Consider the following 21,433-nt stretch of genomic DNA (forward strand, 5'->3'; position numbering starts at 1 on the left):
CCTCTTAGCAGAAAAACACCCCCAAAGCATAATGTTTCCACCTCCATGTTTGATGGAGGGGATGATGCTCTTGGGGTCATAGGCAGCATTCCTCCTCCTCCTCCAAATGCAGCGATGAGTTGATGCCAAAGGGCTCGATTTTGGTCTCATCTGACCACAACACTTTCACCCAGTTCTCTGCATCATTCAGATGTTCATTAGCAAACTTCACACAGGCCTGTTCTTGAGCAGGGGGACCTTGCGGGCACTGCAGCATTTCGGTCCTTCATGACGTAATGTGAAAAACCAATTTTCTTGGCGACTATAGTCCCAGCTGCCCTTAGATCATTGACAAGATTCTCCCGTGTAGTTCTGGGCTGATTTCTCACCATTCTCATGATTGTTGAAACTCCATGAGGTGAGATCTTGCATTGAGCCCCAGACTGAGGGAGAGTGACAGTTAATTTGTTTCTTCCATTTGCAAATAATCACGCCAACTGTTATCACCCTCTCACCAAGCTGCTTGGCGATGGCCTTGTAGCCCATTCCAGCCTTGTGTAGGTCTCAATTCTTGTCCCTGACATCCCTGGACAGCTCTTTGGTCTTGGCCATGGTGGAGACATTGGAATCTGATTGCTTCTTTGTACTGGTGCCATTTATGCAGGTAACAAGCTGAGATTAGGAGCACTCCTAATCTCTGCTTGTTATTTGTATAGAAGACACCTGGGTGCCATAAATCTTGCTGATTGATGGGGGATATTTTAGTTGTTATTCTGTCTCACTGTTAAAATAAACCTACCATTAAAATTCTAGACTGATCATTTCTTTGTCAGTGGGCAAACATACAAAATCAGCAGGGGATCAAATACTTTTTTCCCTCACTGTATACAGGTGCATCTCAAAATTTTAAAATATCATCCAAAAGTAAATTTATTTCAGTAATTCAATTAAAGCGGAGGTCCGCCCATCACTGCAAAAATTAAAAGCCAGCAGCTACACATACTGCAGCTGCTGACTTTTAATAATAGGACACTTACCTGTCCTAGAGACCAGCGATGTCGGCACCGCATCTGATGTTTGCATCAGCTGTCGGGTGCTGCCACCGGCATAGCCAGTAAGGGAACCCGGTAGTGGAGCATTACGGCTTCATGCCAGGTCCCTACTGCTCATGTGCGAGGCACCCTCCTGTATTCTCCTACTGGCCCGGCGGCGGGGGAAGGAGAAGGGAGCCAAGTGGTATTGTCAACGGCTGCGGCCAAGACTCCTGGGAGTAGGGACAGGATACCTGTCAAAGACAGGTATCCGCTCCCCCTGAAAGGTGCCAAATGTGGCACTGAAGGTGGGGAAGGAGACAAATGAGCGGATGTTCCACTTTTGGGTGGAACGCCGCTTTAAAAGAGTAAAACTCATATATTATATAGATTCATTACACATAGAGTGATATATTTTAGCCATTTATTTTTTTAAGTTTGGTGATTATGGCTTACAGCTAGTGGAAACCCTAAATTCAGTATCTCAGATAATTAGAATATTGTGAAAGAAGTTCAGAATTGTAGACTCATGGAGTCCCACCCTAAACAGCTAATTTACTCAAAACCTTTAAAGGTGTCCGGAGCCTTTAAATCAGGGGTCTTCAAACTACGGCCCTCCATTTGTTCAAGAACTACAATTCCCATCATGCCTAGCCATGTCTGTGAATGTTAGAGTTTTACAATGCCTCATGGGATGTGTAGTTCCGCAACAGCTGGAGGGCCGTAGTTTGAGGATCCCTGCTTTAAATGGTCTCAGTCTGGTTCAGTAGGTTACACAGCAGAAGCTGGCTGTTCAGAGTGCTTTATCCAAGGATAATAATGGAGAGTTGAATGGAAGGAAAAAAATGTAGTAGAAAAAGGTGCACAAGCAACAGGGATAACCGCAGCCTTGAGAGGATTGTGAAGCAAAGGCCACTCAAGAATTTGGGGGAGATTCACAAAGAGCGGACGGGGGCTGGTGTCAGTGCTCCAAGAGCCACCACACAGACATATCCAGGACATGGGTTACAACTGTCGCATTCCTTGTGTCAAACCACTTCTAAACCAGAGACCACATCAGAAGCGTCTTACCTGGGCTAAGGAGAAAAAGGACTGGACTGGTGCTCAGTGGTCCAAAGTCCTCTTTTCGGATGAAAGTAAATTTTGAATTTCACTTGGAAATCAAGGTCCACGAGTCTGGAGGAAGAGTGGAGAGGCACAGAACTCAAGTTGCATGAGGTCCAGTGTGAAGTTTCCACAGTCAGTAATGATTTGGGGAGGTCTGCTAGTGTTGGTCCACTGTGTTTTATCAAGTTCAAAGTCAGCGCAGCCCTCTACCAGGAAATTCTAGCGCACATCGTGCTTCCCTCTGCTGAAAAACTTTATGGAGATGCTGATTTAATTTTCCAGCAGGACTTGGCACCTGCCCACACTGCCAAAAGTACCAATACTATTATTATTTCACGTACTTGTATAGCGCTGTCAATCTACGCAGCGCTTTACATATATATTATACATTTACATCAGTGCCTACCCTCAAGGAGCTTACAATCTAAGGTCCCTAACTCACATTCATATACTAGGGCCAATTTAGATCGGATCTAATTAACCTACCAACATGTCTTTGGAGTGTGGGAGGAAACCTGAGTACCTGGAGGAAACCCACGCAGGCACAGGGAGAACATGCAAACTCCAGGCAGGTGGTGTCGGGGTTGGGATTCGGACCAGAGAACCTTTTTACTGCTAGGCGAAAGTGCTAACCACTGTGCTGCCCAATTACTGGTTTAATGATCACAGTATCACTACTTCATTGGCCAGCAAACTCACCTGACCTAAACCCCATAGAGAATCTGTGGGGTATTGTCAAGAGGAAGTTGAGAGACACCAGACTCAACAATGCAGATGAGCTGTAAGCCGCAACCTGGACTTCCATAATTCCAGTGTGAATCTGCAGTGCCACAGGCTGATCTCCTCCATGCTACGTTTTGTTGATGCAGTAATTCATGCAAATGGAGCACCAACCAAGTATTGATTGGATACTATACAGTACATGGACATAAAATAGAAAAGGGGGGATGGTGCTGCGCTAGTCCTAATGTAAACTTATCGAGATAGTACAGAATACTAGTGGAGTGGCATAATGCCTAATGACAAAAGTAGATGGTAAATAATGGATCATACGTTGTTAAAATATGCTGCATACATATGTAAATTAAGAATAGAGGCTGCTTGTGAATAAAATAAATTCACTACTGATTAAAAATGCAAACACTTCACCTATAGTGTAAAAGGCAATAAAAGTGCATGTGGAAGGTGAAAACACATAAAAGAAAATAAATAAGGTGAAATAGGAATAAAGTGAATCGCACTCAAGTACAGGGTGCCTCTGAATGTCTTTAAGAGATCACAATAGGGTGGTATATATGCAGAGTGACAACACATTAATAATACAAAATGGAAATCGGGATGTAGCAATAAACCACACTCAAGTGCAAGGTTACTATGGGTGTCCTGAGAGATCAACTAAAATTGATAAATAGAATCAAAAAGGTGCACAATGCAAACTGTACATAAATAATCTAAACATATGGATATAGGTGGAACAGATCCTTCACCTACAGTGCGAACCTCTAAAAAAATATTTGAAACATAAACGCATATATATAAAAATGAAAATGACATAATCCGCACTCCAGTGCAGTGTAAAAATAAATGTCCTAAAAAATCCTATTAAGAGTAATAAAAAAGTGTCCAGTGTCAGCAATCAGTGCTCACAAAAATAGTACAGCGTCCAAAAACAAAGGAGAAAGTGACTTTGTGCAGCAACAGTAAATTATAAAGCTTCTTAAATGTGCTTAATAGGAAATGTGAAGGCAGCAGCTAAATTCTAGCATTGCTTTCCTCAGATGGGTGAGAAATATGGGGTGACAACACCAATCCTCTTCATGCAGCAATCCTATAATGGAGGGCAATGGCCCCTTACCTCACTGTGCTGAGGTTACAGCATGAATCAATCAGGGTATGTGATGTCTCCTATGGGGGTCAGTCCTGGGTCTCAAGCTGTCCTTCAGTATGCCTCAGATATTGCAGGGGGCATAGCAGCCATAAGAGAAACAAAGGTGCCACATAGTGCAGTAATTTTTATAAAGTAAAGGCTTTATTTAAAAATCGCATAGGGTACTCACACAGTGGTGCAACAGGGGATGAGTTGTATCCTGACGAGCGGCGAGCTCGTATATTGTTACAGTGGAGGGTGCCGGTCCCTACGCGTGGCGTCACGGGTCACGTAGCTTCTTCAGGGGATGATAGAGGGCACCCATCCTTGTCCTTAAATCAGGTAAATACAATGTACGGCGGCCATTTTCTTGAAGTTCAATGGAAACTAGCCATAGCGGCCATTTTCCCGGGGCTATATGGGTGCAGCCATTTTGTTGGTTATCCACAACAATCTGAGATAGTGGCAGCGCAGCTGATACATCAGGACTCTGTACCTGCGGTGCTTCAATTTTGGAATTCTTTTATTAGTGCTCAAAGCTCAAACGGAGAGCTACATATCATTACTGGTGAACTTAAGCACTCTTACTACACCTCCTTTCACAGAGCCGATAATATAAGAATAATGCACGGCATGCAGAGGGAGGGGAAAATGTAAGTGTACAATGTAAAGGTCAGCTAGTCCTAGAATATGGTGATAGAATAATTGATGGTAAGCTAAGGGAGTATCCCCTCCACTGTAGTAGATACACTCATCCATATTATATATACAAAAAACATCCTAAACTTTAATATGCATCTAATAAAAAGTGTTAAATATATGTAATTAAAAAAAAAAAATCAAATAATTAAAAAGACTGGGGAATAGGTCTGAGTAATCAACGGATCCTCAGGGGGCCATAAAAGCAATTAGTCTATATAACACTTAATATATAAAACAGTGGATTTCCATTGTTTGAGTAAAAATATTAAAACGCCCATAAAGATAAAATAGATGAAAGTATTAAAAATGTAAATAACAATAAAATCATACAAAATTGAAACTAAAGAAATATGTATAGCACTGGATCCTAGGGGGGCAGTAAAAATAAGACGTTAAAAGCCAATATAAACCCCACACAGTAGCCCAGACTAAGGTGGGAGTAGACAGGAAAAACAGTAAAGGAATCAGAAAAATCGGTCAAATCAGATGTACTACATGTATGCGTGTATGAGGCTAAAAATCACTTAAAAAGCAGTTCAGGTCGAATTCTATATTGAGGCCGCGAGGTGCAAATGTATCTAAGGTGAATATCCACCTGGATTCCGCCTGGCTTAGGGTTCTCACCTTATGACCGCCTCGCCAGTGTCTGACATAAGGTTCGATCCCCCAAAATTTGAGGTGGGTAGGATCTTTATTATGGCATACTAAGAAATGCTTGGAGACACTATGCTTATCATAGCCATTGAGAGAGACCAGAGAGAGTATAGGGGACCACCCCAAGGACCTAGAAATCGGAGAAGACCATCCTATGATTATAGGGATAATAAGGAACCACCATACGAACACCATAGGCCTAGAGGAAGGAGCCCGATGTATGAATATGATCATGGAGAAAGAAGAGGCCCACAACATAGGAACCAACACTATAATGAACGAAGCCCAATACCAACATATAACTATTACGCTCCACTCGCGCAGAGAGGGGAAGAGGAAAGACAAGAGAGAAACCATCCGGCACAGTATGGAGACCAAGCATACAATAGGCCTTTTTTAGACAGGGGCAGGGAAGATCACCCACCCAGATTACTAGACGAGATGAGAAATTCCAGAAAAAGTCCAGGAAGAAGAGAGGACGGAGATCAGGAAAGAGAGCACAAAAGAAAAAGAGAGTAAAAGGAGAAGGAATTTTCAATCTAAGTGGACAGGAATTAACACATGAAGAGATCGCAGTGTTAAAGGCCTTAAATATGCACCTATGAAGAATTTGGATAAATTCCAGACCTATGTTGGAATTCAGAAATTTATAAGAAAATTGAATATCCAGAAATACATTATGAGTAACCCTACTCGATCAAAATATCCGATTATTGAAGAGAATGGCGTCACATTGAGGAACAAATCTGTTTTTAACCCGCCCATAAAGGATAGCAAATATATTGAAGTTTTTAAAAAAAGTGGTTTTAGAAGATATCAAAGAACTGAAAATAAAGAAGGAGGATCCAGATTACATAAAAAGTGGCATTCGTAAATTAGTAAAGAGGAAAGACTTGGTAATCCGTCAAGCCGACAAAGGTGGGGGAATTGTACTTTCGAAGGAACAATACCATCAAACCATGATAGAGATGCTTGACGATGAGAACACCTATACAAGACTTTTGAGCAATCCCGTATATAAGTGTAGGAAAGCACTGGAACAGATCATAAACCTAGGAGTAAAGAAAAATATATTGAATAAAAAGGAGGCTAAGTTTCTAATCCCAGAGTCATGCCGTACATCTATTATATACACCTTACCCAAGATGCATAAAAATAACACTAATCCACCGCCGAGACCAATAGTAAATGGTATAGACTCCCTCACATCCCGATTAGGCCAATATATTGATGTATTTTTGCAACCTGCGGTACAAAACACACAAGCATATCTGAGGGACACGAAGCAGATGCTGCAGATATTAGAAAATATTCCAAAAGAAGAAGGCCATGGATTATGGCCACTGCAGATGTCGCCTTGTTATATACCATCATACCGCATCATTTAGCATGCGAAGCAGCAAAATGGGGCCTATGGAAATATATTCAACTACCCTGTATACAGAGGAAGTTTCTTGTTAAGTGTATCGATTTTAATTTAAAGAACAACTACTTTTGGTACAATAATAGATACTATCGACAACACACTGGAGTTGCTATGGGGGCTAAATTTGCCCCTAGCATAGCGGGACTATTCATGGCCGAATGGGAGGAGGATAGTGTTTTTAAAAACGCACCAGTTGAACTTGTGGTCTACAAAAGATATATAGATGATGTTTTTATTCTATGGAAAGGAGATATAGAGCGACTTACGTGTTTTTTAGAGGAACTCAATAGAAATAATAAAAATATTACACTGACCTGGGACATCAGCAACACTAAGGCAACCTTCCTTGACCTAGAGATCTTGCAAGATGAATCTGGTTTCAGCTCACAAACGCACTTTAAGGATGTAGATAGAAATAGTTACCTGCCTATCGAAAGTTGCCATCATAAGAACTGGCTCTACAATGTACCAAAGGGCCAACTGGTACGATTAAGACGTAATTGCACACAACTGAATACATTTCTAGACCAAGCAGATAAACTAACATCGAGATTCTCAAACAAAGGGTATGGACGCCAATTTATTGAAGAGAAAGTCAAGGAGTTTGCTGCAATGGACCGGATTCAACTAATTAAAGATGTCAATAAACACAAAAAGCCACTAGAGGGAGCACCTTTAATTTTAGATTTCAGCGCACAACACAAAAAAGTGGAAAAAATTATTAAAAATCACTGGCACATCCTCCTTGCAGACAAACAATTTCAAGGATCCATATCCCTGCACCCGCACTTTATATATAAAAGAGGACCTACCATTCGAGACAAGGTAGTAAAAAACGTTATAGATCCGCCCAAAAGGACCTTTTCCTTCTTTACTGGAAAAGGGCTTCTTTCCGTGTAGAAGGTGTTTTGCATGCTCCAAGACAATGAGAGCAAATTTGAGTTCACATCAACAAGCACTGGAGTAACCTATAAGATAAACAATTTCATCAGCTGCAATACTGAAGGAGCGGTGTATGCCCTGGAATGCAGTTGTGGGCTCCAGTACATTGGCCGAACAAAAAGACCACTTAGAATAAGAATTAAAGAACATGTGAAGAATATCCTCAATGGCTATGATAAGCATAGTGTCTCCAAGCATTTCTTAGTATGCCATAATAAAGATCCTACCCACCTCAAATTTTGGGGGATCGAACCTTATGTCAGACACTGGCGAGGCGGTCATAAGGTGAGAACCCTAAGCCAGGCGGAATCCAGGTGGATATTCACCTTAGACACATTTGCACCTCGCGGCCTCAATATAGAATTTGACCTGAACTGCTTTTTAAGTGATTTTTAGCCTCATACACGCATACATGTAGTACATCTGATTTGACCGATTTTTCTGATTCCTTTACTGTTTTTCCTGTCTACTCCCACCTTAGTCTGGGCTACTGTGTGGGGTTTATATTGGCTTTTAACATCTTATTTTTACTGCCCCCCTAGGATCCAGTGCTATACATATTTCTTTAGTTTCAATTTTGTATGATTTTTTTGTTATTTACATTTTTAATACTTTCATCTATTTTATCTTTATGGGCGTTTTAATATTTTTACTCAAACAATGGAAATCCACTGTTTTATATATTAAGTGTTATATAGACTAATTGCTTTTATGGCCCCCTGAGGATCCGTTGATTACTCAGACCTATTCCATAGTCTTTTTAATGATTTTTTTTTTTTTTAATTACATATACTTAACACTTTTTATTAGATGCATATTAAAGTTTAGGATGTTTTTTGTATATATAATATGGATGAGTGTATCTACTACAGTGGAGGGGATACTCCCTTAGCTTACCATCAATTATTCTATCACCATATTCTAGGACTAGCTGACCTTTACATTGTACACTTACATTTTCCCCTCCCTCTGCATGCCGTGCATTATTCTTATATTATCGGCTCTGTGAAAGGAGGTGTAGTAAGAGTGCTTAAGTTCACCAGTAATGATATGTAGCTCTCCGTTTGAGCTTTGAGCACTAATAAAAGAATTCCAAACTTGAAGCACCGCAGGTACAGAGTCCTGATGTATCAGCTGCGCTGCCACTATCTCAGATTGTTGTGGATAACCAACAAAATGGCCGCACCCATATAGCCCCGGGAAAATGGCCGCTATGGCTAGTTTCCATTGAACTTCAAGAAAATGGCCGCCGTACATTGTATTTACCTGATTTATTTAAGGACAAGGATGGGTGCCCTCTATCATCCCCTGAAGAAGCCACGTGACCCGTGACGCCACGCGTAGGGACCGGCACCCTCCACTGTAACAATATACGAGCTCGCCGCTCATCAGGATACAACTCATCCCCTGTTGCACCACTGTGTGAGTACCCTATGCGATTTTTAAATAAAGCCTTTACTTTATAAAAATTACTGCACTATGTGGCACCTTTGTTTCTCTTATGGCTGCTATGCCCCCTGCAATATCTGAGGCATACTGAAGGACAGCTTGAGACCCAGGACTGACCCCCATAGGAGACATCACATACCCTGATTGATTCATGCTGTAACCTCAGCACAGTGAGGTAAGGGGCCATTGCCCTCCATTATAGGATTGCTGCATGAAGAGGATTGGTGTTGTCACCCCACATTTCTCACCCATCTGAGGAAAGCAATGCTAGAATTTAGCTGCTGCCTTCACGTTTCCTATTAAGCACATTTAAGAAGCTTTATAATTTACTGTTGCTGCACAAAGTCACTTTCTCCTTTGTTTTTGGACGCTGTACTATTTTTGTGAGCACTGATTGCTGACACTGGACACTTTTTTATCACCCTTAATAGGATTTTTTAGGACATTTATTTTTACACTGCACTGGAGTGCGGATTATGTCATTTTCATTTTTATATATATGTGTTTATGTTTCAAATATTTTTTTAGAGGTTCGCACTGTAGGTGAAGGATCTGTTCCACCTATATCCATATGTTTAGATTATTTATGTACAGTTTGCATTGTGCACCTTTTTGATTCTATTTATCAATTTTAGTTGATCTCTCAGGACACCCATAGTAACCTTGCACTTGAGTGTGGTTTATTGCTACATCCCGATTTCCATTTTGTATTATTAATGTGTTGTCACTCTGCATATATACCACCCTATTGTGATCTCTTAAAGACATGCAGAGGCACCCTGTACTTGAGTGCGATTCACTTTATTCCTATTTCACCTTATTTATTTTCTTTTATGTGTTTTCACCTTCCACATGCACTTTTATTGCCTTTTACACTATAGGTGAAGTGTTTGCATTTTTAATCAGTAGTGAATTTATTTTATTCACAAGCAGCCTCTATTCTTAATTTACATATGTATGCAGCATATTTTAACAACGTATGATCCATTATTTACCATCTACTTTTGTCATTAGGCATTATGCCACTCCACTAGTATTCTGTACTATCTCGATACGTTTACATTAGGACTAGCGCAGCACCATCCCCCCTTTTCTATTTTAGTTATTTAGGGCCAGGTTGGACCCTTTCGGTGCAAGCTGCTTGTCCCCCCCCCCCCCCCCCATATTGTTTTCCAATTTTACATGGTAGCGCAGGAATACCATACCTACCATTGAGTACATGGACATACTTTTCAGTAAGCCAACATTTCTGTATTAAAAATCCTTTTTTTCATTGGTCTTATGTAATAATCAAATTTTCTGAGATACTGAATTTTGGGTTTGGATTAGCTGTAAGCCACAATCATCAAAATTAAAAGAAATAAATATATCACTCTGTGTGTAATGAATCTATATAAAATTTGAGTTTTACTTTTTGAATTAAATTACTGAAATAAATGAACTTTTGGATGGTATTCAAATTTTTTGAGATGCACCTGTGTGTGTGTGTGTGTGTATATATTCATATATTAATTGTACAGTACAGGACAGAGGCAGAATTTTCATACACCATGGGTTATAGGTGTGTACCTTCCAGTGATTGGACACTAGCCCCCTGGACACGCTCCTGGACCCTACTTCACTCCACGGTTTCGCAGTGTTATTCTACAGTCTGAAGGTGATGGGCCTCTTCTTAATAGAGAAAATCATACCTAACTTAAATAGTTTATTATTTGTCTTCATTATTTTAGCTTTTGGCTCTTAATTTAAACTCTCACTGTATTCTAATGCCAGCTTAGAAGCAGTGTATCTGAATTGGTGCAATATCTGTAAAACATTGGGAGATGTACCCAGACCTGGCACAGTGGGGATGGCTTGTAATGTTGCTTCAGGCATTGGTTTCTGTGTGGGCATTCACTTGGCACTTTGTGAAATGCATTGAGTTAGCTGCAGGGTGCTGTACGGGTCCAGGGCTGTGCTTCATAGTTATGGTCCCTGATGAACCCTGCAGAGGTATGCCCACCATGATGGATAAAGCCTAGACTTCATATACAGTCCAGCATCTTGGTAAGGTAAAACAGGATCACCTTATATCTTACTGTAAAAACTAGGCTGTGTTTGGAATGTTTTCACTTCACAGTGCAAACTTTTCAAACTTGGTGGAAAAAATCTAACTTATACTCGACTGCTTCCTCCTGCCCTTTTGCCTTGAGGATTTGTTACACGACGGCCTACACCTGGGTTACTGCATACTCCCTGCAGTCTGACGCCTGAGTCATTCCTGAAAGACTTTTCACTTCCCCCAAATCTTTACTAAAATCTATCCAGTGGAAAAAGCGTTAACAAAGAAGTGGGCTATTCTGTAGTTGGTTCCGCAGTCTCTGTCCTAAACAAAGATTCGGCAGATAGAAAGTCTGAGAAGCTCCTAAAAGCTCTCTTTAATCTTGCAGGCTAAGCTGTGCAACAAACTCTTGCTTATAACTAAAAGCTTAGACAGGTGAAACTTCAAAGATGCCTCACACCTATACATTTCCATGGAAGACATCTGTTCGGAGAGGCACTTGACCATATTAAAGAGATCACAGGTGGGAAGGTTTTATTCTCACAGTGCAGGGCCCCAAAATCCACCTTCTTGTAGAGTCCCTAGCTCCTCAAAATGCACCCGTCTGCTCTAACCAGGCGAAAATTTCAAAAAGTTCAGCCCTTTTACTTTTGCCACAAGGCTTGGCCCACAAAGTCTTCCCCAAACCCATCCTCACAATGTTGGAAACACCCTCACTCCTAAGTGTGGGGGAAGCCTGTTTACAGTGCCTTTTTTGGGGTCACAGATATCCCAGACCTGTGGTTTCAAGAGAGTACAAATTGGCTTAAAACACTACAACCTCAATGCTCTCTTCTTTTAGATCAACCAATAACTGCCCAAGGGGAATGGCCCCTTCATCCAGTTATCTTCAATCTGACATGCCAAAAATGGGGAAATACAGATATGGACATCCTAGCCTCCAGATTCAACAACAAACTACCTCTGTATATTGCCAGAACCAGGAATCCTCTAGCCTCAGTTCAATCTAATGTATGCCTCCCCTCCAGTGTGAATCTAACCTTACTTGTTAAGGAAAATAGAGCAAGAAAAGACACCGTTGATTCTATTTTGCATCAAACTGGCCCAGAAGGACCTAGTACACAGACAATACTCAGACTTCTAGCAGACCCCCCCCCCCCCACCCTCCGTTTTCCCATCAGGCCCGATCTGCCATCTGAAGGATGGCTGTTTCCCATCCTGCTTTTCAGTCTTTGGCTTTAATGGCATGGCTATTGAAACCCGGGTGTTAAGTGTTTTTGAGTCAGCGATGTCTACCTTGCTAAAAGCAAGAAAAGCCTCTTCCAGGAAGATATATAGATATCGCACCTGGAAATCTTTTTGCCTGATGTGAACACAGACACTTCAATCCCAGAGACCACTCTGTACCTCATCTACTGGTCTTCCTACAATCAGGTCTTGACTAGAAATTAGCCTTGGGTACTCTTAAAGGGATATTAACGGAAGATTAGAAATAAATATCGTACTCTGGATCATACTCCGATCCTCCTCTTTTTTTGTTCCCTGCTGGCGCTCCTGGCCCCTCACTCCTGCCAATTGCCCCCATAGCAAGCAGCTTGCTATAGGTGCACCCGAGCAGGCTCACTCTCGAGCCATTGCTCTGTGTGTCTATGGAGCACAGCTTGGCTCCACTCCCGCGCTCTCCTCATTGGCTCACTGGCTGTGATTGATTATAGTGGCAGACAATGGTTCCCACTGCTATACCAGCCAATGAGGAGGAAGAGACTTGGAGTTGCTGCTCTTGTGCACATTGCTGGATAAAAATGGGGCTCAGGTAAGTATTAGGGAGGCTGCTGCACACAGAAGGTTTTTTTTTTACCTTCATGCATAGAATTCATGAAGGTAAAAAACCTTGACCCTTTACTACCACTTTAAAGGTCAGGTATCAGCCTTATCCTTTTGTTTTCAAATGCCTCAGAGTGCTGCCTTGTATAAACCTTTATTCAAGGTGTACAGTCAAGGCCAAAAGTTTTGAGAATGACACAAATATTAATTTTCACAAAGTCTACTGCCAGTTTTTATTATGGCAATTTGCATATACTCCAGAATGTTATGAAGAGCGATCAGGCAAGTCCCTCTTTGCCATTAAAATGAACTTAATCCTATAAAAAAAATTTCCACTGCATTTGTGAAGAAGGCTTCAGGGCGCCCAAGAAAGTCCAGCAAGCGCCAGGACCGTCTCGTACAGTTGATTCAGCTGCGGGTTCGGGCCACCACCAGTGCAGAGCTTGCTCAGGAATGGCAGCAGGAAGGTGTGAGTGCATATGCAGGTACAGTGAGGCAAAGACTTTTGGAGGATGGCCTGGTGTCAAGAAGGGCAGCAAAGAAGCCAATTCTCTCCAGGAAAAACATCAGGGACAGACTGATATTCTGCAAAACATACAAGGATTGTACTGTTGTGGGCTGGGGTAAAGTCAATTTTCTCTGAATCCCCTTTCTGATTGTTTGGGGCATCCAGGAAAAAACCTTGTCCGGAAAAGAAAAGATGAGCGCTACCATCAGTCCTGTGTCATGCAACCAGTAAAGCATCCTGAGACTATTCATGTGTGGGGTTGCTTCTCAGTCAGGGGAGTGGGCCCCCAATTTTGCTTAAGAACACAACCATGAATAAAGAACGGTACAAAAACATCCTCCGAGAGCAACTTCTCCCAACCATCCAAGAACAGTTTGGTGACAATCAATGCCTTTTCCAGCATGATGGAGCGCCTTGCCATAAGGCAAAAGAGATAACTAAGTGGCTTGGGGAACAAAACATCGAAATTTGGGGTCCAAGGCCAGGAAACTCCCTAGACCTTAATCCCATTGAGAACTTGTGGTCAATCCTCAAGAAGCGGGTGAATAAAAAACCCCCCACAAATTCTGACAAACTCCACGCATTGATTATACAAGAATGGGCTACCAATCAGGATGTGGCCCAGAAGTTGATTGACCACATGCCAGGGTGAATTGCAGAGGTCTTGAAAGACTGCAAATACTGACTCTTTGCATAAGCTTAATGTAGTTGTCAATAAAAGCCTTTGATACTTATGAAATGCTTGTAATTATACTTCAGTATACCATAGTAACATCTGACAAAAAAGATCTGAAGCAGCAGACTTTGAAAATTAATATTTGTGTCATTTTCATAGCTTTTGACCAAGGCTGTATCTTCTGTTAAGCCCCCCTTGCATCACCCTATGCTTCCTTGGGATCTAAGCTTGGTTCTTGCTCCAACCAGACAGATGGATTTCCTCTTTGTTCTGTTCTTGCAAGGGACAGCCTGCTTCAGAGCCCAGCGTTCTCTGATGGATACAAGATGATATTACCACACATTCTCAAAGAAAAATCGTTTTCCTGTGCTCTTATGCACCCCATCCACCAGATTAATGGTATTTTTATGAGCATTTCAGCACCAAACCTCTGTAGCCCAGTTGTGTAAGAACTCACATGGTCTTCTGTTCAAACTTTTTAAAAGTTTTACCAGATGGACATCCAATCTTCTGCTGTTGCAGCATTTGGTCGCAAGGTTCTCGCAGCTGTTCTCTAAGGTTGGGTCTGTTGGCACAGTTCTGTTTGCCTCATTGTTGCCTACCCTTCCTATTAATTGCTTGTGGATGTCCCATGGTGTATGAATATTCTGCTTGTGTCTAGTACTGTACTCCAGGATTCCTCCTTTTTGTTTAACTCATGAAGATGTATTAAATATTTTAAACATAAGGGAAAAAGTTTGCTACTTTCTGCCATAATTGTTTATTGTGCACATCAGCAAGCACAGCATTCACTATATGCTTACTCCAGCCAAAACTTGTTTGTATTTTTGTTTTTCTTGCTATGTCCCTGTTGGTGAGACAATTCACTTCTGGTGATTTGGGATAGTGGGCAGAATTGCCTCGATTCTGCCCTGTGATTTCAAATTGTACTGCAATAGTGGCAAAACGCACCACGTGTGTTTGGGTGCCATTAACGTTTAATGGCACCTCAAACACAGTGCGATTTAACTGTGATTGTTGTGCAATATATTGTGGAAAACCTCGTTGCGTGAAGTTCATTGCCTGATATATCACACAACACTCGTGGCAGAACTGCACTGTTTGAGGTGCCATTAAAAATGAATGGCACCCAAACACACGTGGCATATTTTGCCACTATTGTGGTGCACTTGGGAATCCCGGGGCAGAATGGAGGCGATTCTCCCCACAATCCCAAATCACCAGGTATGAAATGGGCCTTACCTTTATTTCTTGTCCCAGTGATTGGTAGTTGAGGGGAAACCAAAAGACTTTTTTTCTGGGTCACTTTTTCTGTGTAGTAAATTATGTCTTGGTAAACTAAACCCCTTAATCTAAGTTTTTCTTTGAAGGATCCAAAAGACAGATTGGGGTGCCAGCTACAGACTGGGTTTGCTGATATCAAGTCGCACACCTTTTTCAGAAGCATAGACTGGGATATGGTAAGATGAGCAACTCTGTTATTAATATTTGCGTGTTTTTATTGTAATTCTGGTTGGCTATGATCTCTTATTGATCTGTAAGCTTAATGCATGTTAAAGGTACACCGTATTCAAAATTTAACCTTCCACACAGGGACTGCTTCTTTCCATGCAGGCATAGCAGTAGTGCAGCAGACCCATGGCTGCATGAATACTTCTTGTTCTGGGTAATATGGTGTCCTAGGAACATAGCTACTGAGCTCTTGAACGTACAGACCAGTTATTCTTAACTCTGCTTATTGAAGGTTCTTTGCTGAATCTTAGAGGAGAAAAGGAGAATGTAGAGCATAGCATTATGTGAAACAGGAACGCAGTTCCATTGAGACCTACATGTGAAATCCTGCTTAACTCTTCTGCAGTGAATGCCATGGAGCTCAGACTTTAGTTCAGAGTTGTAATGATTTCTAGATGGCATTAGCAGTACATAGATTGATTTTGTGTGTTGCCTTTTTAACAGTAATATATGTAAAATACTGTACCTTGCACGCATTAGGGCCTTTCCAACTATTTAAACACTCTCGCTTTAAACTGGTAAAAAAAAGAGCTAATATATAGAAGGTGACTGCAGACTGTTAAGTACATCTAATGGACCATGTGTCCAAAATGGTTTGCATTGCTAATGGGCCATCGTCTGTTTCCTTTCAAGGATACGTGTCATGTCTGATCTTTACTGGAGGGCTGGTAATCGGGAAAAGGTGGCACAGCTAACCTGCAGTTTCCTGATTTCAAAAATTAGACAGAGCTTTCTTTTGTAATGTGTATTTACTTTAGGCCTCATGCACAGGGCTTAAAAAACACTTAGTTTGATGTTTTTTTTCAGCCTGAAAAAACACCTCTGCTAGCCTAGGTTTCCATGCACACATAGGTGTCTACAGGCATATTCACGCTTGGCGCATTTGAGCATTAATGCATTTCCGTGGCCAGAACAAATAGTGGTGCACCTAAAATGAAGATTCTGGACTGAAACCGAAAATTCGGGATATACTACATACAAGGATCACTGTCACTGGCATACACTGGTATGGCGACACTGGGACTAGTGTGGTAGTGAAGAAGAAAACTGTTGCTAGCTGCATTTAGTCTGGTGTGGCAGCATTCGGAAACAGTGTTTAAAACTACACTGGTCTGACCACAATGGGGCTGGTGCAGCAGTGATCAGGAACACTGTGACTAGTGTGGTGGTGATTAGGGACATTGACACTGTGACTGGTGCGGCGATGATCAGGGACACTGTGACTGGTGCAGCGATGATCAGGGACAATGTGACTGGTGCGGCGATGATCAGGGACAATGTGACTGGTGCGGCGATGATCAGGGACACTGACTGGTGCGGCGATGATCAGGGACACTGTGACTGGTGCGGCGATGATCAGGGACACTGTGACTGGTGCGGCGATGATCAGGGACACTGTGACTGGTGCGGCGATGATCAGGGACACTGTGACTGCTATGGTGGTTGGGAGGTTAGAAATATTATGTATACCAAATATATCAACCTGACAGGGTTCGCTTGGAGGCACAAGCTAGTACGTCCCTTCCTATGGACCTCCTGATGTGGCCTTCCCCAAAGGAGCGTCGGGCTAGCTTGAGTCCTTCCTTATGCCACTCTACATCTTTTGGACATGGTATGCAAATTATATCCCATGAAATCTCCTCATTTTCAAGTGGCCCCTCTTTTTAATAACCCTCAATTCCCCCCAGGAAAGGATCCTCAACAATTTGCATGGTGGATTAACAAGGACCTCTACAGGATAGCACATTTTATAGATAATAATAGGACCATAAAGCCTTCCTATTTCAGAGAAACATTAGAGATGCCCCCTAGTGAAACTTTTCGCGTGTGCCAAATTACCCATTGTTTTTCCGTTTTTCAATAAGGACCAGGTAGATATAACAACTAAAGAGATATATATGAACAAAACTAATGGGCAAACCAAGCTACAATAGGTCAAAGAGTGGCTGCCAACATTAAAAAGTGTTCCCACACAGTATGCAATGAGTCAAGTGAATAAATGTGGCGCTTGCTCAAATAAATAACAAAGTGAACAAATAACTGAAGTGAAAATTAATGTAAATGGATGTGCAAACGTTGCAAGAGCACCAAACAATTCCTCGACTTATGATGCAAATGTGAATGACGATAAAAATACGAATAAATCCATAAAAATGTTTACAAAAAAAAAATAAATTAAGGTGCTTGTCCAAAAATCCTTGATAATCCATGTACAATCAAGTGTACAAAGTTCAGTTCATAAATGAGTAGTGATAATTGCTTCCACCAATAGTGTGCCCCAGCCTCTCACCTCAAATAAGGACCCCTATGGTTCTAGTAGCGCCTTTGTTGTTAAATATCCTCAATGGCAAAAACAGCTGAATCTTTTCCTTGGAGCATCCAGCCAGGTAAGTTATAATCCAATAATTGAAAACGAGATTCCACTTAAAACTTTATCCTCCTTAGTCTCCTCCATTCAAAGCTCCTTCTCAGATGTCAGTCCTCAGGGTGTCCACTCTCTATTATTTCTGTCTGTCCTTCCACAACACAGAGATCCTATTTCTGAGAAGCATAACAATCTTCACTATCTGTACTTCACGCTGCTTCCGGGTCTCCAGTCACATGACCAGTGACGTACAGATCATCTAATTCTGGTTCAGCAAACTTGAACCAGAATTAGATGGAATTTCAGAGCTATTTCTCCTCTTCAGTAGCCAAAGTAGTAAACTTTCATACCAAACGTCATGGGAATCAGACCTGGGTGAGCAGAGGAGGAGGTGTGGGCGTAGTGGTCAACCTTGGTACATAAAGGAGTACTCAATACCTCTTCAGTAGAAGCAAACTATAAGGTGCTATCCAGATGGTATCTTGTCCCAGCAGGGTTGGCGAAAATCTATCCTGGAGACTCACCCCACTGTTTCAGTGGCTGTAGCCAGATGGAAGATATGTTCCCCAGGCACCTACGAACCCTTATGTTTTTCATATTTACAGCAGCTAAAATCACGATAGCACGAGCATGGGAATCACCCGTGATCAGTGTCACCCTGGTTAAACACAAAATATCCTGGATTATAATTAATGAAAAACTAACAAGTATACTTATAGTCAAGCAAAGCAAATGTGAGAAGGCATGGAACCCCTGGATTCAATACCTCCAGGCCCCCTTGGGGGCTGGGGCACCCTGTGGTCTGAGACCTGGATTGGGGGGACCGCTGATTGCTCTGCTCCCCCCTTTTTTTTTTCTCTCTCTCTCCTCTATCTTTTTCCCTACTTATATGGATGCATATGGAGGGTCTGTAGAGCTTCCCTCACTCCTAATCACTTAAGAGAGCAAGGCATTGTGCCTCGAGGTACTGAACGTAATTTCTGTCATTATAGCTCCCACATGTCCTCGATTATAGTTGTGTTAACATTTAACTAATTACTGTGATGCTTTTTTATACATATGCCTCCATTCTATGCCTGTAATAGGGTGACTGTGCTCACAGAGTTTATGCTCTTAGTAAACGAATGCCTCATTTATTTGGGTCCTGTCCATAACACGCAGACTCTTGTTTGATTGTATCGGAGGGAGCACCCTTCCTTGATATTTGTCTAACCACATTAGTATGTCTGTACTTTGTTAAACTTTTGAATAAAAATCTATTGAAAGTAAAAATATAATGTATCCCTTAGGTATGTTTAAATTGTCCTATTCATTGGGCCTGAGGCAAGGAATGGTTGCCTCCACTTGTCAGAGGGGGGCAAACATCTGTAGGCCTTCATGACCATCTTGTCTGGGGAGCTCTCAAACGCTTGGGTCTAGAACGTCATATCCACATCATATGGGTCTTTGCCTCCAACTTAGCTTATACTGTCAAATTTGCCAACTTTCCCAAAGACAAACAGATATACAGTACACCCTGTTCTCAAGCATCTCCTCTCTCAAAGGGTCCATGTCCCAGAAGAAAATGGTTCCAGAATTCATGCTCAAACTTGTTCACTGTTTTCAAAGCAAGTTGAGACATTCTCCCCCTTCAGGATCTAAAGATTCTTAACAGCTTCCTTCGAGTTCAAAAAGACTATATGGTGTGTGCCCATATTGCTTCCTTTCAAAAGGGGGATCTTCTGAACTCTGTGGACATCAAGGACACCTACTGGCACATCCCTATTTTCCCCCTGCATCAATGATACCTGTTTTGTGGGCACGCAACATTGCCAATTTGTTGTGCTTCCCTTTAGTCTGTCCACAACACTTCTGGTCAACACAAAGGTGATAGCACCAAAGCTGTACTTTGCTCTCAAGGTATCTCTAGGTATCTATTGTCAGATATCTGTACAGTTTCCTGGTAAAGGAACAGTAGGTCCAGATTCTCTGATGAAGCTATGTGATATGTGGCGCAGCATATTAGCGGGGAGCCGGGTGACGTTGGCGCAAGACCAGCAGTGAGGCAGGACTGTGCCTGTCATTGTTTGGATGTCTACTACTACATGCGATCTTATTAAATACAATGTGAGTGCAATATTATTTTAATAAAACTGGCACATGTCGAGCACAGAGGTATTTCACCAGTTTAATTTTGACTTGCAGCACTGAGATTTAGGTTGCACATTCCATGCAGAAAGTTATGAATAATGAAGATTTTTAACTAAACATGAGTCCATGAACTTCTCTTTGCTGATCGTGTTGTTTATTTATCATGTGATGTGATATTATTTACATGTAACAATTTTTATTAAGTGCACATTGTTTTATTTTGGGATATTATTTTGATTCTGTGCTTAGAGAACAATATTGCAAAAAATCAAATCATTAGCGCTACACTATTTTATGTTATTTTAGTTACTATATAGGTGTGGGAACACGCTATAATTGAAAGCAGCAGTTGATTACAGGTGTTTTAGCATTTGGTGTCAGCACACTAGTATCCATTATATTATTTATCCAGATTCTGTCAGCCAGTGTTCGATGAACACTGCAAACCCTACAGATTCAGATGCATACTAAATCTTCAGAAATCAGTGCTGGATTCGACTCACAGCTTGGAGTATCTGAGCCTGAACTTGGATGCTCTCCTGACCAGAGTCTTCCCCTCTGCTCAGTTATATTCCAGACAGTTGCAACTCAACATTCTGTCAGGGCTTGACAAGCAGACTTGGTCTCTCAATAGCACTTGCCCTGGTGTGGTGGATTTCCAGTCGGGCACTGGAATCAGGAAAATCCTTTTCCCAGTGGCTTAGAAGGTGCTCACAACGAATGCCAGCCTGTTGGGCTGGTGAAAAATCTTGGGAACCCTCACAGTGCAGAGGATTTGGTCATCTGAGGATGTTTGGCTCTTAATCTATAACCTGAAGCTGCTCACTTGCAATTTGATTGCCCCTTCAACACTAAATCTCTCGGCCTCCAGGTCCCCCAACAAGGATTGAGTGGGACAGTGCCATGGTAGTGCCTTCATCAGCCATTAGGAGGCACCAGAGGACTTGCAGCTCAAAAAGAGACAGACCTAATTTTTAACTGATATAATTTCAACCTACTTAGACTCCTGGCAAACGCTTTGTGGGCTCTCTCAGATCATCCAGATTTTCACCATCCCAGTCATTGGTTTTAGTAACTTGGTCAACCGAGCTTCATCAACCATTAGAAGGCACCAGAAGCAGCTTGAAAACAGACCAACCTGATTTTTAACTGAGATCATTTCTACCTAATTTACAGTGAGGGAAAATAGTAATTGATCCCCTACTGATTTTGTATGTTTG

At 41.7% G+C, this 21,433-nt stretch overlaps 1 protein-coding gene across 3 annotated transcripts in view; it reads left to right on the forward strand.

Moving 5' to 3' along the window:
• The window catches only part of PRKCZ (protein kinase C zeta), a 608,643-nt gene that overhangs the window by 492,114 nt on the left and 95,096 nt on the right, over nucleotides 1-21,433 (forward strand). For all 3 annotated transcript variants that reach the window (XM_073602984.1, XM_073602983.1, XM_073602985.1), the window contains one exon: nucleotides 15,577-15,666. In XM_073602984.1, coding sequence (XP_073459085.1) covers nucleotides 15,577-15,666 — 90 coding nt within the window. The remainder of the gene's footprint in view (nucleotides 1-15,576; nucleotides 15,667-21,433) is intronic.

The sequence above is a fragment of the Aquarana catesbeiana genome, linkage group LG10 (assembly GCF_042186555.1).
Source record: "Aquarana catesbeiana isolate 2022-GZ linkage group LG10, ASM4218655v1, whole genome shotgun sequence".
Taxonomy (NCBI): domain Eukaryota; kingdom Metazoa; phylum Chordata; class Amphibia; order Anura; family Ranidae; genus Aquarana; species Aquarana catesbeiana.